This window comes from Manduca sexta, chromosome 26 (assembly GCF_014839805.1).
Source record: "Manduca sexta isolate Smith_Timp_Sample1 chromosome 26, JHU_Msex_v1.0, whole genome shotgun sequence".
In the NCBI taxonomy this organism is placed as follows: domain Eukaryota; kingdom Metazoa; phylum Arthropoda; class Insecta; order Lepidoptera; family Sphingidae; genus Manduca; species Manduca sexta.
Window position 1 is genome coordinate 16,748,232 of NC_051140.1, and position 19,920 is coordinate 16,768,151.

Consider the following 19,920-nt stretch of genomic DNA (forward strand, 5'->3'; position numbering starts at 1 on the left):
TAAGTACTTATAGAGATGAATGTCCTATGCACAACCACAAGTCAGAAGATGAATTGAAGATAGCCTAGATGATCTAATTCAATAGTTTTGTATGCAATCAACCTTTCGAAGTATACTTACCTAATAATAACATTATAACTAGACATATGCTTATCCTATGACTAGAAGCGGCAGCCGCCACACCTTGCGGCGCGAATACTGTTCTAATACCTGCCATCTCGGTTCACTTGTGTATCTGTGGACAAGAAAAAAGGAAAAAAATAATTACATGTTTTTCAAACACAAAAAATGTAGTCAATGACTCTGTGGCTTTTGATGAAGGAGGAAAATCTTATATATTTTTTATATAAATAAGTTAAATGTATTCTCGAGAGAGTTGGCACAGATGTTCGCTGAATATTTCTATGATTGGAGACTATTTATTTATTTCAAACTCCAAAATAACATCTACCCAAGCGTCTTCGATGCTATTATATACTATAAAGTAACTGATTCCTAATATAATTAAATAAAACTAAATTGCTAACTACAGTAACGTCCAAGTAATCATAAATCGAAGGTAAACGAGATCGTGCACGATCCCCTACCATACGAAGCACTTGATTAAATTGCATTTTATTGCGTGTAAACATTGTGTAGGCACGTAATATGAATGAAGTTTAATCGGTTTTAGATTTGTTTATTATTGTGGTATACGAGGTAGTTTGATACAAAATAATTACTAAAGTCGTTGACCCATCACCTCAGTCTAATGGCAGCGTATAATGTATAGATCGTGAACTACAATAACTTGTTTAGGACTCCTAAACAACGACTAAGTATTTTTGGCACAATTTTCTCGAATTTGAATTCCCAATGGGGGTTCACTTTTAAGAAGCAGTTGACACTAAAAACTAAACCAAATCAATTTTACAACATACATAAAAAAACGGATGTGAGCCGATCCCACATTAAGTGGCATAAAGAGAGAAGGAAACATTTAATGAGAGGAAATAATTGATTAAATATAATTTTTCTTTAAAGTTCACCGACTTGTTATCTAACTTTCAAAAAGAAACACGTAGTAGAAGCCGATTTAAACTAACGAAGATTTTTTATAATCAAACGTATAGTAAATAGAGAAATACCAACTAATACGGATGTTATCAACGCGCTCTCTGATCAAATCGCATTATGATCATAATATTATTTGTTTAGTTCTAAGAATGAGATGTAAAAAATCTTATCAAACATGCTGGAGGGACACCATTCGAAATATTCTATTTAAGTTATATATTCACTATATTTTAAGGGGTTTGTTAAAATATAAACACGTCACCCCTATCACAGAACCATACCTAATTTCTTACACAAGAGAAGTTTGTAATCTTATGCAATTTTTTTTTACTATGTGCTGTCAAGGCGCAATGCAATTATGTCTCCTTTGAAAGAGAGAAGGCCAAAACGCTGTTACACTACCCAACATCTTATTTTATACAATTTTAAATTGAACGCTGGCTGTAGGCAGAAAAATTACCTAACTTTAACTTAGCTCGCATAGTCTTGTTTTTTTTTCAGATTCATGTGCTGGCCGCAAGCTATGTAAAGTCAGCTATGCTCTGTGTGTAATTTTCTCAGCTATGCAAGCTAAGCTATTAGCTTTTACTTAGGTCTATAAACCGGTAATAAGTCCACGTAAAAAATAACTTAAGAATAATATAAAATCTCCCCTGTGCAATGACGGTAAAATAATTTAAAAAATTACATTATTTTAAAACTCATAATTATTTTTATTATTTTCTCCATCGATACCAGACTGCGGAATAAGATTCCAAATAAACAATGCTCAAGATACGGTTGACGTTGCTAGTTGCTACCAAGTAGGATAGGGTAAATTGAGGTCAACGGCCTGGACATCCGAGGAGCCTAATCTAATTAGGTTTGGTAATCTAAAACGATCTCATTATCTCCAATAAAGAAGATATATCAAGATGCCTAATTGGTAGCACGAACCCAATATTAGGTACAAAATTAACTTAAGAATATTAGTCTATAAACTTCGTTAAAACTATTTTACACCTAGAGGCGCCAGATTTTTATAATGTACTAAACTAAAAGACACAGGCAAATAAAATCAATACAAATATAAATAAGCGTACGCAAATACACAGCCGGTCTAATACTTTAGGATAAGCCAATTATTTCAAACCGTTTAAGAATAGCCAGTAAATGCAGGATAAAGAATTATATATCTTAAAAAGCATTACTGAACGTTTAATTTCAAATGTATATAGACAGCTTTTATATCATCATCTTACTAATGTTACTATTTATTAGTTATATCTATTTGTACATCATTGGAATTATCCTAGTATCCTCACAAAATTTACCAATATAGAAAAGCACAAAGTGACTATGCGGCTAATATAAATTGTTGGTCTGTAAAGCAGTCCTTCATTCCTTTAGGCCGCACGCTAGCTCTATATCTCTCGCAATTTCTACCCGATTTCGTTTTACACCTGAAAAGGCCACAAGCGTTCTCTTCTATCAGGATGTGGTACCACATCGTCAAATCACGAAAAAGGCGAATATCAACTCAATATCACTAAGTTATCGACCCTTTGTATTATTATGAAATCATGACAAAACTAGCAAAACATTATGTAAATATGATGTCAACGAACCAATTCATTCCGAATATTAATACCGTTATCAAATAATATTGTGATGTAATAACAATATGTATTGATTTACATAAAACTTCATCAGCTCCAATATTATTTTTTAGTTTTTTTTTCAAATCCATATTTACAATGAAAAGAAGCGATAATTATAAGTTTAGACGTAGGAGGTAATCTCAGAAACTATTGGCTGGATTTTGAAAATTATTTCACTAATAGAACAATACAACATTCAATACTTTAAGTACTTTATTTCGTAGAAAATATATTTTGTACTGTTTGTTTTCTCTTTAAATTAAAATACCAAAAGGCCTTACTTGTTTTACGCTGAGATTATTTTGCATGAGAAATAAAATGTAATTTTATGTAACACCTCAATACATATGCACAAAATGTTTGCCGGCTACAACCAACAGTACACACAATCGCGAAATAAATTGGACGAATCGATTAAGTTTTTTATTGCAACAATTTAATGTGCCGTGAACATATGGAATGAAAATGCATGAAACGTTTCAAGATTTCAATAGTAAAAACAATTTTCACATGTAATAAACGAAAAAAGAAATTAATTTACATTTTTGTTTAACACATGTACGTAAAAAACGTGTGAAATTATTCAGACATCAATTCAGACATTAATCATTAGACCAAATTCTAAGTACATTAATTAGATAATGATTAATATTTTGATCAACTAAAGCCTAAGTATTACTTCATTACTAATCATGATAATATTAAAAGTCTTTACAAATGGATTGGTAATTTAATTTAAGATTTTTTTTAATTACCTTAGAAATATTTTCCCTACCAACCCTTTCATATTAATTATATTCTTAAACTTTTCAGACAGACAAATGCACAAAGTGCTAATTTCTAATCCGGAAATTTTATTAATCTCTAAATACCGTTTCGTCTTATATAACCGCCTTGATTGCATAAATCGTTATGCATTAATGACGATGCACAAATTCATAACAACAAATGTTATTTACTTAAACTCAGGACCTGCATCGGTATATGGTCATTTATATTCCACACGGAAGTTTTCCCACATACAAACATCAATTATACATGTCACATTATAATATATGTTATTAATTAAATCCGCTTGGTCATGTTGATCGAGTCTAGCGCCACAATCTTAAGCAGCTTAGTGAAAATTGCTGCTATGGTGCGTGTAAAAAAAATTGATAAACACTACGTACTGGGCAATTAAATATACTTTTTGGTATACACTCTAAGCATGGAAACTTGTAAAGCTATAACAAATGTAAGTGACATGATAAGTGTAAGCAGTTTAGCATTGGAAATAAGTGCTAACGAATTACGTAGCTTTATGTATAATCACTTAAAAAACACTTGGCAATCACCTAAAATCAGTATTCCAATCTTTTGATTCATCTCTTATGTCATATGGCGTAAGATCTAAAATTAAACAAGTTAAATTATTTCATCAATAAAGTATATAAATAAGAGAGCCAACATATAGGCTGTGGCAATACAATTTTATGTTAAAATCATTAAGACCACGTATTTTTGTTATCGATTGTGTTGACCTCTCAATGCCAACGCGTACAAAAAAAAACTTGCATTGACCTTGCTCGCCACTGACAATCAAACTACTGATCGGCAATGAATTAGTTGGTACTAATGCTATTCTATTTGATATTGCGTTTTAAAATTTCGTATTAGATCTGTGTTGTTTCAACTAAATAAGTTGAAACAACACAGATCAACGAGCAAGTCACTCTAACAGACGAGACAATAGGCTAAGACCATTGAACCACAAGGTATGCACAGTGCAGTTCATTTAAAAAAGGGAGGATTTTCCATAAAACAAAAATTGCATTATGTTTCAAACCGCCTTTTAAAATAAGGTTCCACTGGCGAAAGGTAAAATTTTCCGAAAGGGAGCTCGACCCATTATATTACAATATGTACTAATTGAATGCGGTCTGCAAATTGTTCTAATGATACTGAGATTCTACATAAAGGGGAAGCCGTGAGAAATCGGTTTATATAAACCCTTCACCACTGGAAGGTTCTCCGTATGCGTATTCTTTGTATATTTTAAATATCAACTATTAATATTTCCCATATAATCACGAAATGCACTGAAATACATGCGCACATAGCACCCCGTTGCATCACACAAACCGTATTACAGTAAACCATAATGCACTATATAAAATTAGATTGATGCGAATTAGTTCACTAGACTCCGAGATATTCTCAGACGGTATAAATGACTCAACGCGCGTAATATTCGCCCAAACAAACTCGCACACACAAACTGTGTCCATAAATACACAACCTGTTTAAATATACATTTATGTATGAATATTGCAAAGCTAAATATTCTAATTCAAAACACAACTGCTGCAAAATTCGAACTAAACTCAATAATATTGCCGTTGTCAAACGTGACGAATACTGGGAAGAGTTTTCGTTTAATTAGTTATAATTTCATTAATATTAGGTTTTTATATTCTAATGCCGAGGATGGATTAAGAGTGTCTAATAATTATAAAACTTGAATTATCTAAAATACAAGGAAATTGTGTGTTTGTCTTTACTTTTTACAATACAGACTTCCCGCAGAAGTTAGAAGCAAGTTTACACTTAATAATGGGTATGGGATAAATCCATGACGCAAATCCTTGCATGCATTGTTACAGCACAATTGCGACTAGAAATCTCAATCGAAGCAGAAGATAGGGACATTCGTCAGAATTTGACGTAGTTTAAACTCTTGTAAGCAGATAATCGATTTGCAAAAGATACCTTATCGCTAGGGACGTAATCACGTTTTTGTTTAAAACGTAATGGCTCACTTAATGCAAACAATAGGTATTAAGTATCAAGTAAACACTTATTCGCTGTGAATTTATGTAAACATTAGATTAATTTAAAGCATTAACAGGTTGTCTCTAATCTATGTTGTAATTTTTAAGCATATATATCACTGTATAAATATTATTATGGTCAATGAAAAATGAACTCTATTTTCAAAGATAATGCAACTACAATTACCGTTTTCTGATAAGATATTGATTAAATTAAATAAAAATCATACGATTTCTCGAACGCGTACCATGAGAACAGACTATTTTGATATGTTTTTAATAATAATATGTAAACTGCACAAAAATTTGTTTCCAATTAATGTAAATTCAAATTTCTAAACAGTAGATTATAGGTGCTAAAAGTACCAATATTGTAATTAAAGATGCTAATTGCTATTCACGTAATAGAGCATTTAGATTCACAATCAATGTTTTCACTTTTATTATAGGCAATAAGCGCCTTTTAAGCCACGCTGCTCTCTAATTCGCACTTTAAAGAGGTTATATTACAACTCAATTTTAAACACAATCAGTAAGAATATACAGCAATCTTCTAGGAGTCATTTCTTTCATGCACATACATAATCTAGAATTATCTTTCAAGGGCGTTGTTTAATCGCCTCTAAGACAATAGATCTTTTTTCAAACGATGTGAAAGGTATTTAGCGATATTTAGGCAGAAGCTGAGCTCTTAACGAAGCCAAAGTCTACTGCTGATGGTGACCACTTACCATCACACAGCAGCAGTAAATAATATCGCTATCCTGTTCTTTTTTGTGGGATATATGCATAGTAAACATAGCTAATATTTTTTAATTTGCTGTGACGCTATTTGAAAGCGTTATATAAATTTACCTCAAAGGAAAATCAAAAGTCACTTAATAGGTATTTTGATTCTCAGTACAAATACCTACTGAATAAGGTAAATCTTTTATTGCATGAAGGAAAATAGCCTAACATCTAATATACTGCATCGTTTACCTCAAACTTAGATGTAAACTGACTGGTGCTTGAATGAAGATGACAGATTGGTTTTGACCTTTTCCTTATTGAACATCCTTATGTACTTCACCGCCCGGCCATAAGCAGCGGCGCGTGTAGCGGTGCTGGGGCTTTATTCTCTATCCCGCACGTTATTTTAACAGTGCGTAACAAGCACGTAACACAACGCATCATGTTTAGGACTATAGAAATTTGGCTTACAGAATACCATTCCACGCACATTTCTCGAAGATAACATGACACGCGTTACGCGTTTACACTATCATACAGAATAAGGGTCCTGATAGCGTGGAAAAGTACAGTAACGTATGACAACTTTCTTACGTTCCCATAAAACTGTTTGTGAGGTCCCGCCGCTAGTGGTCGAGCCATCAAAACAACCCATTGCACATGCGTTTATTTAGCAAGAATTCGGCCAAGTCAAAAGTAAAATCGTATTTGAACATCTTTTCATATAATTTAAAATTATTTCCATTTCATAGGTATTATACACAATACATGAAATAAAAGACTTAAACTCAATTAAGCCGCTTCTTTATAAGAGCATGATTATAACTCATTATCTTGTGAATAAATCCTACTAATATTAAATGCATATAAAAAAATTTAAAGATTTGATTTTGATTTGTTAGATCAATCCATAAATCGCTTAATGTAGTCGGGTGTAATTTTACCGACAAACAACAAACTTCTGGATTAAAATGTAAGCTAAGTACTTTTTACCCCGAAACATACAATTGATAAAGGTCTTTCAAACGGGCGAAGCCGCAAATTAAAACAAGCAAAGAGTTAAAGATGATTTACTTTTTCCTGTTTATCAATAACTTGTACAAATTGCTGAATGAAGAAACAATAGGTAGGTATCCAACAGTCAGTCCTGACCACGAAAAAAAACCCAACATGTTATATTTAGGGAAGGAAAAACTAAACAAAACAATTATCTATAATTGTTTTTCTATTACCCCTATAATGGACTGACTAACAGTATACAGTCTATACAAATGGCTTTAGAAACACGAAATTAAGAAATAATTTTTAAACTACCTAGAATATCTGATTAAAGAGCGTTTAAAAACAGTGTGCATTTGGCACACTGTTTAACTATTGGTAAATTTAAACATCTGGTCCATCTGGAAATCTTTTGGGCAGGCCTATGTACAGCAGTGGACTTCATGTGGATGATGATGACATTTAAACAAATAAATTTTAAAAGATTTACACCCAGTTTTTATTCTTCGCTAAATCTAATATATTCAAATTCATTCACAGAATTACCATAACAATAATTATTAACAATCGATGCTGCGTAACATAAACCTTGAACTAATGCTTAATGCAGTTGCGTATGCGCAGTTCGGTGCAATTTCATGATGGGCAGTGATCAATCCAAACCTGTTTAGAAACGGGTCTCGACTGATGCGCGAACGTAAAAACTGGCCATCAGTCATTACGAGTTGCGGCGGTTTTTGAAGCACGAGGCCGATGCCAGACGCGCACTTGGGCTTCGTAATTTCGTTCGAAATTTAAAAATTTGAATTATGTGGTGATGTTATTCTTCTGAGACCTAATGAGATCGATTCCACGGAATAAATCGATACGGACAAGTATCTGATTAAAAACAATTGCTTATTTCTTCTTTACGTGTACTGTCTTAAGTTTCTACCCTTTTTTTAATAAAGAAAGTGCGTGTAAGAAAATAAGCGAAGTCTAAAGAGTTTTGACATTAGTGTCGAAGTTAAGTTTGTAAGATATAAGAGATTTAGATACGTATCTTTCCGATCCATTATTCATGTACACTTCAACACAAATAAATTCTGTTTAATAAATCCTTATCAAAAAATGTTCTGACCAAAACACGTCACAAAAAGACTCAGATTATACACGTAAGCTATAATCACTGATGTGCTCTGTAATCAGTACCATCTGATATCATTTTCCTCATCCTGACCCGAGCATGTAGCGTGACAAACACAATTCCAAATAAAACTACAATTTTGTTGATGTATTATGTAGATTTTGTGTAAAACTAATTAAGTCGTTGGTATATTTATTATTATATTTAAATATGGGAAACTTGTAATATAGTACTTGTATTATTGATTTCTCGAAAACAGCAAGATTTTGGTTTTGGATAGCATGAACTTCAAAAATAATATTGGAGTATCACATTTTTATCGACCCCAAGTTTGTGGGGTTAGAAGGAGGGTGATGCTAATCCACTGAAGTCCACCTAGCCCTTATTACTTATAAATAAATCCCGAAACAGTTTGTATTGCGTATGATTCGCCAGTCACTAGTAGTGTCTATTTGCAATAAGCAAGTCGTGCTAGTAGGATCGATTAATATAACTGGATATTAACAATTAGGACTGAAGATTCAACGAATCGCTTTACCCATATTAACCTTTCACCTTATAAGATTTCTTGGTATAAATCGCCTCTTGCCTTTATGCTATTTGCGTTAGCCTTGTTGCTAGTATTAGAGTTCAACACCCTTGCTTATTACAAAATTATTTGTCTTTCGTGTAGTAACATACGACATAATATTTCGCGTAGAGAAAAAAAAATTATGCACCAGCGCGTTTAGATAAATATTTCATAAATCAGCGAGTTAGGTACGTCTACGCCCTTTTTATCACATTATTGTGTAAGGTTCCCGTGGGACCTTCGTCCCAGAAAAAAAGACCTCAACGCGCGACCATGTGCGCGAAAACTAGCACGCACATTATAATCTTCCGAACATTATTAACAGGTGAAGTTAACATCAGGCAAGCAGCCATATATAAAAATACACCAAATCCTTCGTGCAATATGCTTGAAAAGAAGCTACACCAATCCTATAGCAGAGTGGCAGGACAGATGCAAGAAGAACCATTCATCGTAATTTATTAATATTCCACAACTTTTGATCCAAGTCCATCACAGCGATTACCGTGCGGCGAACACAGAACCAGTCGACAATACGACCCCAATGTTTCTCACGAGGACAATCACCACCACGCCACTTGCATACACAAGTTCATTTGTTTTGAAATGATTCAGTCGACACGAAATTTATTATTCGCCGAAAGAGCGTCGTTGTCTTTTATTTAGATTTAATGATGTACAATTTTGACAACTAACACTGGTTTTAAAAGTTTTTTCTCCATTTATGGTTACTGTTTGGAAGGAAGTTGGGTGACTCAATAATATGATATCCGTAAGTTTATATTTTTCAAGTATGTACTTGTTATTTAGGTCAATGCTCTCCTGATATTTATCAGTTGTGTACTGAAATTAAATTACTCGGAAAATGAATATGTTTTGTAGAAGTTATGAAATATTATATTATTTTAGCTTCAATTTACTTCGTCATAGCGGAAAACGGAGATGGTGCTTTTTCTAATAACCAAGTTTACAATATAGTATTAACAAACAATATTAATTTAATTTGATTCATTATTTACCAACGCTTCACTGGACTCAGGACTTCCCAAACACTGAATAGGTCAAGATTAACTAACACAACATTGCGGTTTATATAGTTTGTGTAAACTAGAGCATTATTAAGAGGCAACTTACAGTTTATGTAATAAATCATGAATCACATATAAACAATAGGGGAAAATGCAACGTATAAATTATAACATGACGAGGTAAATGCACATGGGTTCCGTGAAAAATCGAACATCGGCCCTATAACAATACAATTTATCTTGAAATCACGTCTATGACGTCGATATATCAATTGTTGTACGAATAAAGCAGTGAAAAAGCATCAATTTACGGTGAAATAATGTTACTTCCCAGCGTCATTTTGTTACTAATAAAGTGTAATTAATTTCAACGTTTTTACGTATTTGTAAAGTTAAATCATCAAGAAATTACGTTACCTACCACGTATGAAGCCATGAAGACCAGGCCGAATTCGACTAAACATAATTTATGGCAACTCCATTATTCGACTCCGATAATAAATCACTGTTCCTTCCACTGTTAAAAAACAAAACACTATCAATAGATTTGATTGAAGGATATTAATCAAAAGATGACTTATAATTGTTTTGGGTTCATTCATAAGCCATTAGCGTCGCTCGTCGCGTTGTCGCTGAAGGCCTCCCTGCCGGCCTTGGTTGTCTTATAATTAATTTTATGGCTTTACTTTGAAATGACGATAAATATAAGACCCCATTAAAAATATTAAAGTCTTATTAAATTTTTATAAGGAATGTTAAAGCTTACAGCTTGAATATATAATGCTTTATTTTTAAACAGCTGAAATAATTGTGTTAAAATGATAATATATTTGCAGAGTTGATGAAAGAGTATTTACAGAATAATTTAATAATAATCTTTTATTTTACTTTCTCGCAGCAGTTCTTCCATTGATAACTACATTCAAACGATCAATAAACAAACAAAAACATCAGCTTAATGATATTAGTGTAGATATTTCATATGTTGTATTGAACAAGGAAGTGAATACGTGTCTTGCAGAACTTTATCTTTCCAAATCTATACTAATATAAAGCTGAAGAGTTTGTTCATTTGTTTTATCTCAGAAACTACTATACCATTTTAGAATTATTATTTTTACTATTAAGAAGCTACATTACTCCTGAGTGTTATAGCATAGTTTTCATCCAGAGGAAATATAAACCAGGACTTTTATCCCGGAAAAACTTTTTCATGCGGGTGGAGCCGCAAGCAAAAGCTAGTAAATAGATGTAATAACCGGTCCAGAAAAATTTAATTAGGCTAAAACATTTACAGATAATCAGTACCCATTCACTTCAACCTATAAGAGTTATCATAAACTCACGCTTCCATTCTTGAGAGGCTCACATGGTGCATCCACATCTTCAAGCTAATATCCCATTTCAGGGAAAGTGATAAAAAACCGTATCCGATAGATAATTAACCATCCGTTAAAAACAAAATCAAACATACCAAACAATAAAAAACAGCAAATCCACCAAAAATCCACAACAATACAGCGTGATGTTGAAAATAACAAGATCCATTTCACACTAAGCGTTCAGGAATAAACATAATCGTATTTATAAAGATTGTATAGCGATATATTTAAATACAGATTACCAGTAACGTTATGCCCGTGATTTATTACTGATATGCATTTACGTATGCATTCGATGTAATCATATCAACATTTATCGAGTGATAATGTGATCGATTGTGAAAAAGAAGGATTTTTATTAACGCACATATGATAGTGATTTGACATTAAGAATGCTCGTCTAAGACCGTTTTTACATTGTGAGTCACAATTTGTGATTTCTGTAACAAAACTTTAAGTTGCAAGTTGGTTTGAAAAACTTTTATACAGGGTGTCGCGTATAAATTTTACAATTTACAATACTTAGTTTGATTCGTTTATTGCAATTTCATTGTTATTATAACGAAAAAAGTATTGAATGAAAAAAACAAATCTAGTTAAATTTAGGTTTTACGTACAGTTATAAACAATCGTACCTAAATTCGTCATGGTCTTTTGATAGCGTCCAAAATTATATAAGACAAGTAAGTTGTGTAATCCAGTACCAAATAAATAATTTAAAACATAATTTGTGTGAAATCAGCCCTATAAATCATAATTGAATCACATAATTTCATAATCTTTGACGAAAGGACGTTATCAATGTCACTTGATTTAATACAATAATCAGCACTACACAAGATAGATTTTTCAAGAATCGATCACATAGACAAAGGCATTTTAATTATCATTAATTCTGGATATTTTAAAACATACGTATAAATAACGTGAGTAGCCATAAATAAATTTAAATAAGGACATGGTTTTAAAAAGCATCCCTGTATAAAATCCCGTATCCCACACGACGCAAAACTAAACTACCACCGTGACTGTAATGTATTGAAGCTATTGCATCAGAATCAATACATCTGGCAACACTAACTCTGACGTATGCATGCCTTATCAACACTGCATAAGAGTTATATTTTGAAAACAGAATTATTTACAGTCCTACACGTGACCTGTCCAAGGCAATCGAATGTATTGAAAATATGCCTATGTCGATTACCGTGCTGTCAATATTTACTATAGTATGCAATTTAAACTATAACAGTTTTTTATAATATCTTTTAGTATTTTATGCGTGTATACCGATATATTATGAATAGGATTAATCAAAGATTGAAATGATTGTCGAACTTTATGAAATATTATTTGTAATCCTTAAATATCAAAGGACATCACGATCATTATTATTGGATTGGTTGGCGCTATAAAAATGACATTTACTTCACCACACTTAACTCATACGTTGAAAAAATTACAATGCATTAGGTTTGCTCGTAACTCTACCTATATCAAAGCCCTAATAATATGTAGCCTAGATTACTCTCTACACGTGAGAATTTCATTTAAATCAATTTAGCTTTTACGAAGATTAGTCCGAAAATATACACACGAGAAACTAAAATTATAACGGATATTTAGATTTTTTAAACTTAGGAAATAGCTTTTATTTCAAAAGACACTTCAATTTTATTTATTACTTCATATATAATAAAATTGAAGTAAGATAGAATAAATCACACCAAAATGAACTTTAATTACAAAAAACCAATCAGGACAAGTCGCAACAAGTAATTCTACTTTAAGGTCAGCACGTACCAGATAAGAGGCAAGTCATTACCGATGCTCGATGCGAGTGCGCGTGTCTGTAGTTTCCTTGCAATTTATGCCGGTTTCAGACCAAGAACTAACCTTAGTTTAACTTAGCTCGCATAGCTGTAATATTATTTTCATGCTTATGTGCAATCAGCCTTAAAAGAATCTAAACAAATAGAAAACGCTTCTACACTTTAACTCCAATCGAGTTTTTTTCTGTATCTAAAAGTTAACCCTTTGAAGTTTATTTTGGTGTAGAAAACGATTGTTGTACACAAAAGTTTAAAGACGATTTGAATTTTTTAATTCGTTCGGCTACTTTTGTGGCTAATTGTACCATATGTAATTTGTCAGCTATGCGATCCAAGCTATCTTAGCTTAGCTTTCAGTATGTAATCGGCATTAAATTTAACATATTACTGTATGCAAACATAATTCATGATCATTGTACACCACTTCCGCGCATAGACATGTCATTACCTTCATTTCAAATACCTTCATGCGATAATGACAGTTTATTGCATTAGCGTGTGTGGCAAGCGCTGGTGACCACATATATCACATGTAAAATTAGTACGAATAGTGCTTCCTAATCAATACTATTATGAGTGGTAGGCACGCTTTTTTTTCTTTTATAAGGTCACTGTAAAGTAACCGCATTGCCATTGATGGTAAGTGGAGTGAAGTCCAATAGAATGTCGACTGACGGGAGATGATTTGATTTTGTTAACAATATTCTCAGTTACGAATCCATTTACTAAAACTACATTCACCAAATAAGTTAAAACATAATACCCAATAAGTCAGAAACATACAAGCATACGCCAAACACGTACAACGCTTCTAGTAATAACTTGTTAATTGTAGGTACAGACAGCAAAACGGTAACAGAAACAAATTGCAATACCGTTTATATGTCTCCAAATAGATGTTTTGTAACACACGAAAACATATATAAAAGCTAATTTAAACGTTGTAAAATCATTGACCCGTATTACCTAAATTGAAAGTCAGTTGGCATTTTTTTATGCGAAATATATTTACAAAATGGCGAATGTTAACCGTTAGCATAAAAAAGCGAAACCTATGGAGTATCCCTTAATGTTACGGCTGATATTATGCAGCAAATATCTTCAATTAAATGTTATCAAAACCTAAATCAAGTAAGTTTATGCATTGTATGTACCGCAGTAAGAACTTAATCTGAATAATTATGTCGGTGAAAATGCTTGCCATGTGAGTTAGGTATTAAACGAGAGGCGATGAGTTCGATCTTTAGCCGCAATAAATACGTATATGTTTTGAGTCCGTGTTCCGAAAGGTTCTTGTAACCCTTGACACGACAAGACTAGGTCTTGACTCTTGACAACACGTCTGACTTTTGGATATACATCATATGTTACTATATTAACTCTCATTAATCAGATCTTAAATTGCCAATAATTTATCGAGCACACAGAAAACGTGCTGTACAAGCGTTGTTATATGATTTAAGAAATCGATTTTTTCGTTTCCAGGTCGAATTCTTGGTAACACCGTATCGCAATAACTTTTCAATGTCACATTACGTTCTTTCGATGCTGACCGTACCGAAGGAAGTGAATGACACGGTCATCTGGCATGAAGAAAGCGGACGGCGTAGCTCTCGCGACACGTTAACAGCTGCGTTAGGGTTGCCAGTTAATTATTTTTTTTTGTTTGATTAACCCTTAATATCCGGAGAAAAGGCAAAATTTACCCAAATGCCTGTACACACATTTGAATTTATCTCTATTGTATTTGGTGTGCTATATTAACAGGTTCTAAAAACGATATTATTTTTATAACAGTACAATTTATTTGCCGTCAAGTTCTTGCCTCCCTAATTATGGTACAAGCCTTAAAAATATCTCTAATTTGCAATATATAATGCAAGAAATTCTTACAATATAAACAAGGTTTACGAAAACCCGCGTCTCTGCTTAAAACTGGACTTTAAAAGCCCAATAATCAAACATCATAAAACCCAATATCCAGACACCTGGCAGCCCTAGGTACGTGGATGTATTAAGATTTCAAGGCTTTCCCCAAGTCGCGCCGGTTTTTATAATACGATATCCTCCTTCGCACGCAATTTTATGCCCGCATGTGCTAAAATTATTTCACTACGCGTAGCAAGCCGTTCCAGTTTTGTTGGTCGGATTGAGTTACATGCAATATGGAGTTCAACGTCTCCATGTTGAGATTGGGAATAGAAACTAAGTCAAAACACGTAACTGAGTTTGTGTATTCGTTCGTAGGTACAAAAGGCTAGACCTATTTTGATGTGGGTTTCTATTACTTATAACCGCAAAACCATTTCAACTTATATTTACATATACCTAATAAAATTGTAGCAGGGCGATGCCCATACATTGTAAATAATGAAGAAAAACAAATGTAGGAGTCTTTATGAGAGCAATAGAAGTCAAAACAATAGTTTATAGAATATATCTGCTGTATATTAATACACGAATCACGCAAAAAATACTGCATGATATTGAATGCGGTTTTCATCGATGTATTGCTAGACGTCTACCTTAAATATAAACAATTTTATTTCCTAGAAAAGTATAAAGTGGGAGTCGTATCGCATCTCGCTCTATTCCTATGCAACAACTCATGATTGTTTTTTTACAACTAGTGCAACAGTCAAATAAATTTTATTCCTGTTACAAAATTTAACTGTTAAAGCAGGCGAAAAAGGAACCTAACCTATACGACATACAGTCCATATTTTATACAGTACAGTGTAATGAATCAGCATAATTAGAAATTCAAATCTCGATACAATGTGTATAAAATGTATGTCCGCATTTTAATACATTTATTTGATAGCAGAGCGAAGTTTGCGACAATAGCGTAGGACCATTTAAAAAAAGAACTTATTACTAAAGTATATTGAGTTTATTTTTCATCTAAAAATGAATACTGTCATCGTTGTCTTGCATTTTATTACTAACAATGCACCAGATAACGGATTTCGAGGCTTGCAATATAAGAACATGATAACAATGTATTAACTGCAAAGTATTGTGAGCGATATGGCGTTACTAAACTGAATGACGTCAGATCCTTAACAAGCCGTAAAACGAACTAGCATTGTATTGTAAGTTACAGATACATTATCAAACTCGTTTGGATTATTATAATTGTGCAGATCCTTATTGGAAAGGAACTAGAAGTAATCACCTATTGTTATCTTTCACTCATTATATCGAGACATTATAGAAAATGTATATACATCCGTGAATTGACGGATTATAAAATAGACAATATAGTATTATTTATTCATTTATTTATTTTAATGACTGCTGTAGACGGAACTGCGAGCAAAACTTTACTATAAATGGTTCTGTATTTGCGCTAAGTAAATCCTAAACATCTATTTAAAACATTCCTTTAATAACAAACGATAAATCGACTTTTAAATTTTAAAATCAACGTACCCTTTGCACTCCTTTCCCTAGCCCAAAGTTCCCTTCTATGAACGTTCTTGAGCTATAGTAATTTCTTATCATTAGATGACCCAAAATCACTACCCACGTTCAGCAACGAAAAATACCCTCTTTGATTGTAATTCACGCTAGAGGCCCTAGAAAGACAATAACGACGTGAAGCACTGTCATTTTTTCCACATAATACCCGCACTTAGTAATTAATTTGAATAATTTGTTTTAACACTGACCACTATTGCGTCGTATTGAAAATTTATTGTAAATGTTTGTTAAAATATTCACATATTAAAATTAGATGTTAATTTATTTTAATACAGCTTTCGATTAAACGACAGTTTGTATTTAGTTCGTGTTACAAAACTATAACATAGAAAATTTCAAAGACTGGACAAATAAATTAACGAAACTCGTATTACAACGCAGTATCGTAGCCTGACTAATGAAAACTAAAATACAATAAAGTTTTAGATATAACAATTAAAAAAAAAACAAATATCATAGATACTTATCCTATCGCTAACGACAACAGCTTTCAGGTGTGACGAAACAAGTGTCATACAAACATTTGTCTCAACGTACGCATCTAAACATAATATAGTGACAAAACTAGACTGTAGAAACAGGTATAGCTAAAAGTTTATGGTACTTTAGGCTTTTTTATCCATTCTAAAAACATGCCTCAAATAAATGATAATAGACGCGCGTCTAGCATGCAAAGTGTGAATGATGAATGACAGTGCATTAAATCGTTTATCATACTGAGTAAAGAGCGTAAGAAATAAAATTAGGCGTTTAAGTATAAAGGTCGTAATAATAATATAACAATAATCGAACCTGCGACCTCTCGTATCACAACACGGATACTGTGAAACACGCCTTAACTAAAGGCAAAAAAGTTACCAACATATTACAAGCACTCTACTACTTGAATCTGCCACTATAACCTCTAACAGATAGATATTTTTTGTTGCCTTATTACGCAAACGGGCAAGCAGTAGGCCTGATGGTAAGCGAGATGCGCTGCCCATGGACTTTGCAATGCCAGAAGCACAGCCAAGCCGTTGCCTATCGGGAAGTAAGCACTCTTGTAAGAAATGCCAAGAGATCGTGAGGCGCTCTGAATGTGAAAACACTACACGACTATGATCAATCTATGAAGAGTTTAAAGAACAAATAGAAACTACCTATTTCTAAACATTGCTCTGGTAGTTAAGAAACACACACACACACAACATCACGCATTTATCCCCGAAGGGGTATGCAGAGGCGCAACCAGGGTACCCACTTTTCGCCAAGTGTGTTCCATCCCATGATGTGATAGGGGGCAAGCCTATCGCCAAATCGGGCACAAATTCCAGACTCTGGGGTGATACTGAGCGGAAAAATCTAAATATCACTTTGCCCGACCCGGGATTCGAACCCATGACCTGTCGAACCACGCATGCAGTACAGCTACGCCACCGAAGCATTTAAGAAACTATTTACCTAAATAACAATGTACTTATAAACTTTACCAGACGGGGGATCGCCCATACAAGTTCGCTAGACATGCAAAAGGAAAGGTTATGGCCCTACAAAGGAATTCGCGAAGCTATAGATAATACGATTCAAGGACCTTTAAAACTTGTATTGAACAGGTTTCGTACAGAAATAGTAAAATCTCAATAGACGATTGCAAATGTGAAGTGATATTGAATTGCCGACGTTGATCTAGCGTTTAATAGTAAAGTATTTGTATATTTAAATAATTTTTAGTCTTTACTTTACACAGTCTTTATAAAAAAAAATATTCAAATTAATATATTATTTTAATTATATTGCATGGAGTTCAATTGACGTTTGTTTCTTGCTAAACTTTATATAGCATAATTAATTATTATTGCAAGTTTTACAATATAGTATTTAATCCAAAATAAATTTATTAAAATATTACCTAAACATATTACACTGACATTACTAGACTGTAGCAACAGATTTAGCCAAATGGTTATGGTACTTAAGCTTTTCTACCCATTCTAAAAACATGTCTTAAAACAAATGTTAAAAGACACGCGGCTAGCATGCGAAGTGTAAATGATGAATGACAATGCACTAAATCTTTATCATACTCAGTTAAGAGAGTCAGAAATAAAATAAGGCAGTTAAGTATAAAGGTCATAATAATAATATAATAATCCAATTATTTCAGAACATAATATTCCATAGTGTGACATTAGCATATAAGTATGGTTAGAAGTAGGGCACTTTTGTTTTGTGTTAGTATATATAATGCAATCTACTTAATCAATTAAAGGACAATATTTTTTTTGCAATAACACATAGGCGACTATTGGTACTGGTAGTCTATGCAATAGAGAAGCTGCAATAATATCAGAGACTACGTCATTCATACGTAACATACGTATAAAACCTATTCTGTAGGTTTGGTCTATCTATATTATTTAAATACTATAGATTTACCATTAGCACATATGAAAACTTAAAATGTTCCCAATTTGGACGATTGCATTCACTTTGAGTAAATGATAAATACGAACCGCCTGATAAAAATAATCGTACTGGTATAAATACATCAACTCTCAGATGATATGCCAATGTCAATATTATGTCTATGTGCATACGGAACACTGTTCGTTTCATGTCAGTTGGTATGGCAGATCTATAGTTTTTGAAATATCATTGATGTAAAATTTATACTTCCCTTCTAAGGCCCCTATGCACTCTTTATTTAGTCGATTTTTAAAAGGATCTTGATGCACATAAGATATAAAACAGCACGGCCGTCGGCAACTGATAGCAACCAGTTGTCAGACCCGATACGAATCAAATCTGAGAGCACGACTCAATTGCTTTTTTTTTCAAAAGTACTTTTTCCTTATGCGTACAGTCGTGCACGAAATATTTAATTTTATTTAAGACCCTCCCCGAGCCAACGGCCTTGATCATTCGTTTCATACATTTTCGGCACACGAGTTACTGCGAGAATATGCAAAGATTTATGAACAATTTCTTTAAAAACAATTTTAGATCTAATTATCAAAGTTTAAAACTAGCAAAATATGTTAATTTTTTTCTATATATTTTATAAATTTCAAGTAGATAGCTTCTTAAAAAACGGTAAGCGCGCCATTTTGCTGGAGGAACCATCTTAAAAAATATTTTTATAATATTTAAGGTAATTGGTAAGAGTTGAGTTTAAAAAACTAATTAATATATTTAACTTTCAATTATCATCAGAATTAATTAAAAAAAAAACGCAAACATACGAGTCAAATAGATACGATCAATAATTCCTAA

General features: G+C 32.8%; 1 protein-coding gene across 7 annotated transcripts in view; it reads right to left on the minus strand.

Annotated features, from left to right (window-relative positions):
* Positions 1-19,920, minus strand: part of LOC115453588 (cystinosin homolog) — a 58,222-nt gene that overhangs the window by 11,508 nt on the left and 26,794 nt on the right. For 4 of the 7 annotated variants that reach the window (XM_037443090.1, XM_037443089.1, XM_037443091.1 and 1 more), the window contains one exon: positions 121-235. In XM_037443090.1, coding sequence (XP_037298987.1) covers positions 121-217 — 97 coding nt within the window. In that variant the 5' untranslated portion in view covers positions 218-235. Of the gene's footprint in view, positions 1-120; positions 236-2,977; positions 3,057-11,439; positions 11,553-16,614; positions 16,712-19,920 lie in introns of those variants that run through there. The other 3 variants (XM_037443088.1, XM_037443086.1, XM_037443087.1) reach the window with 3 other exon arrangements.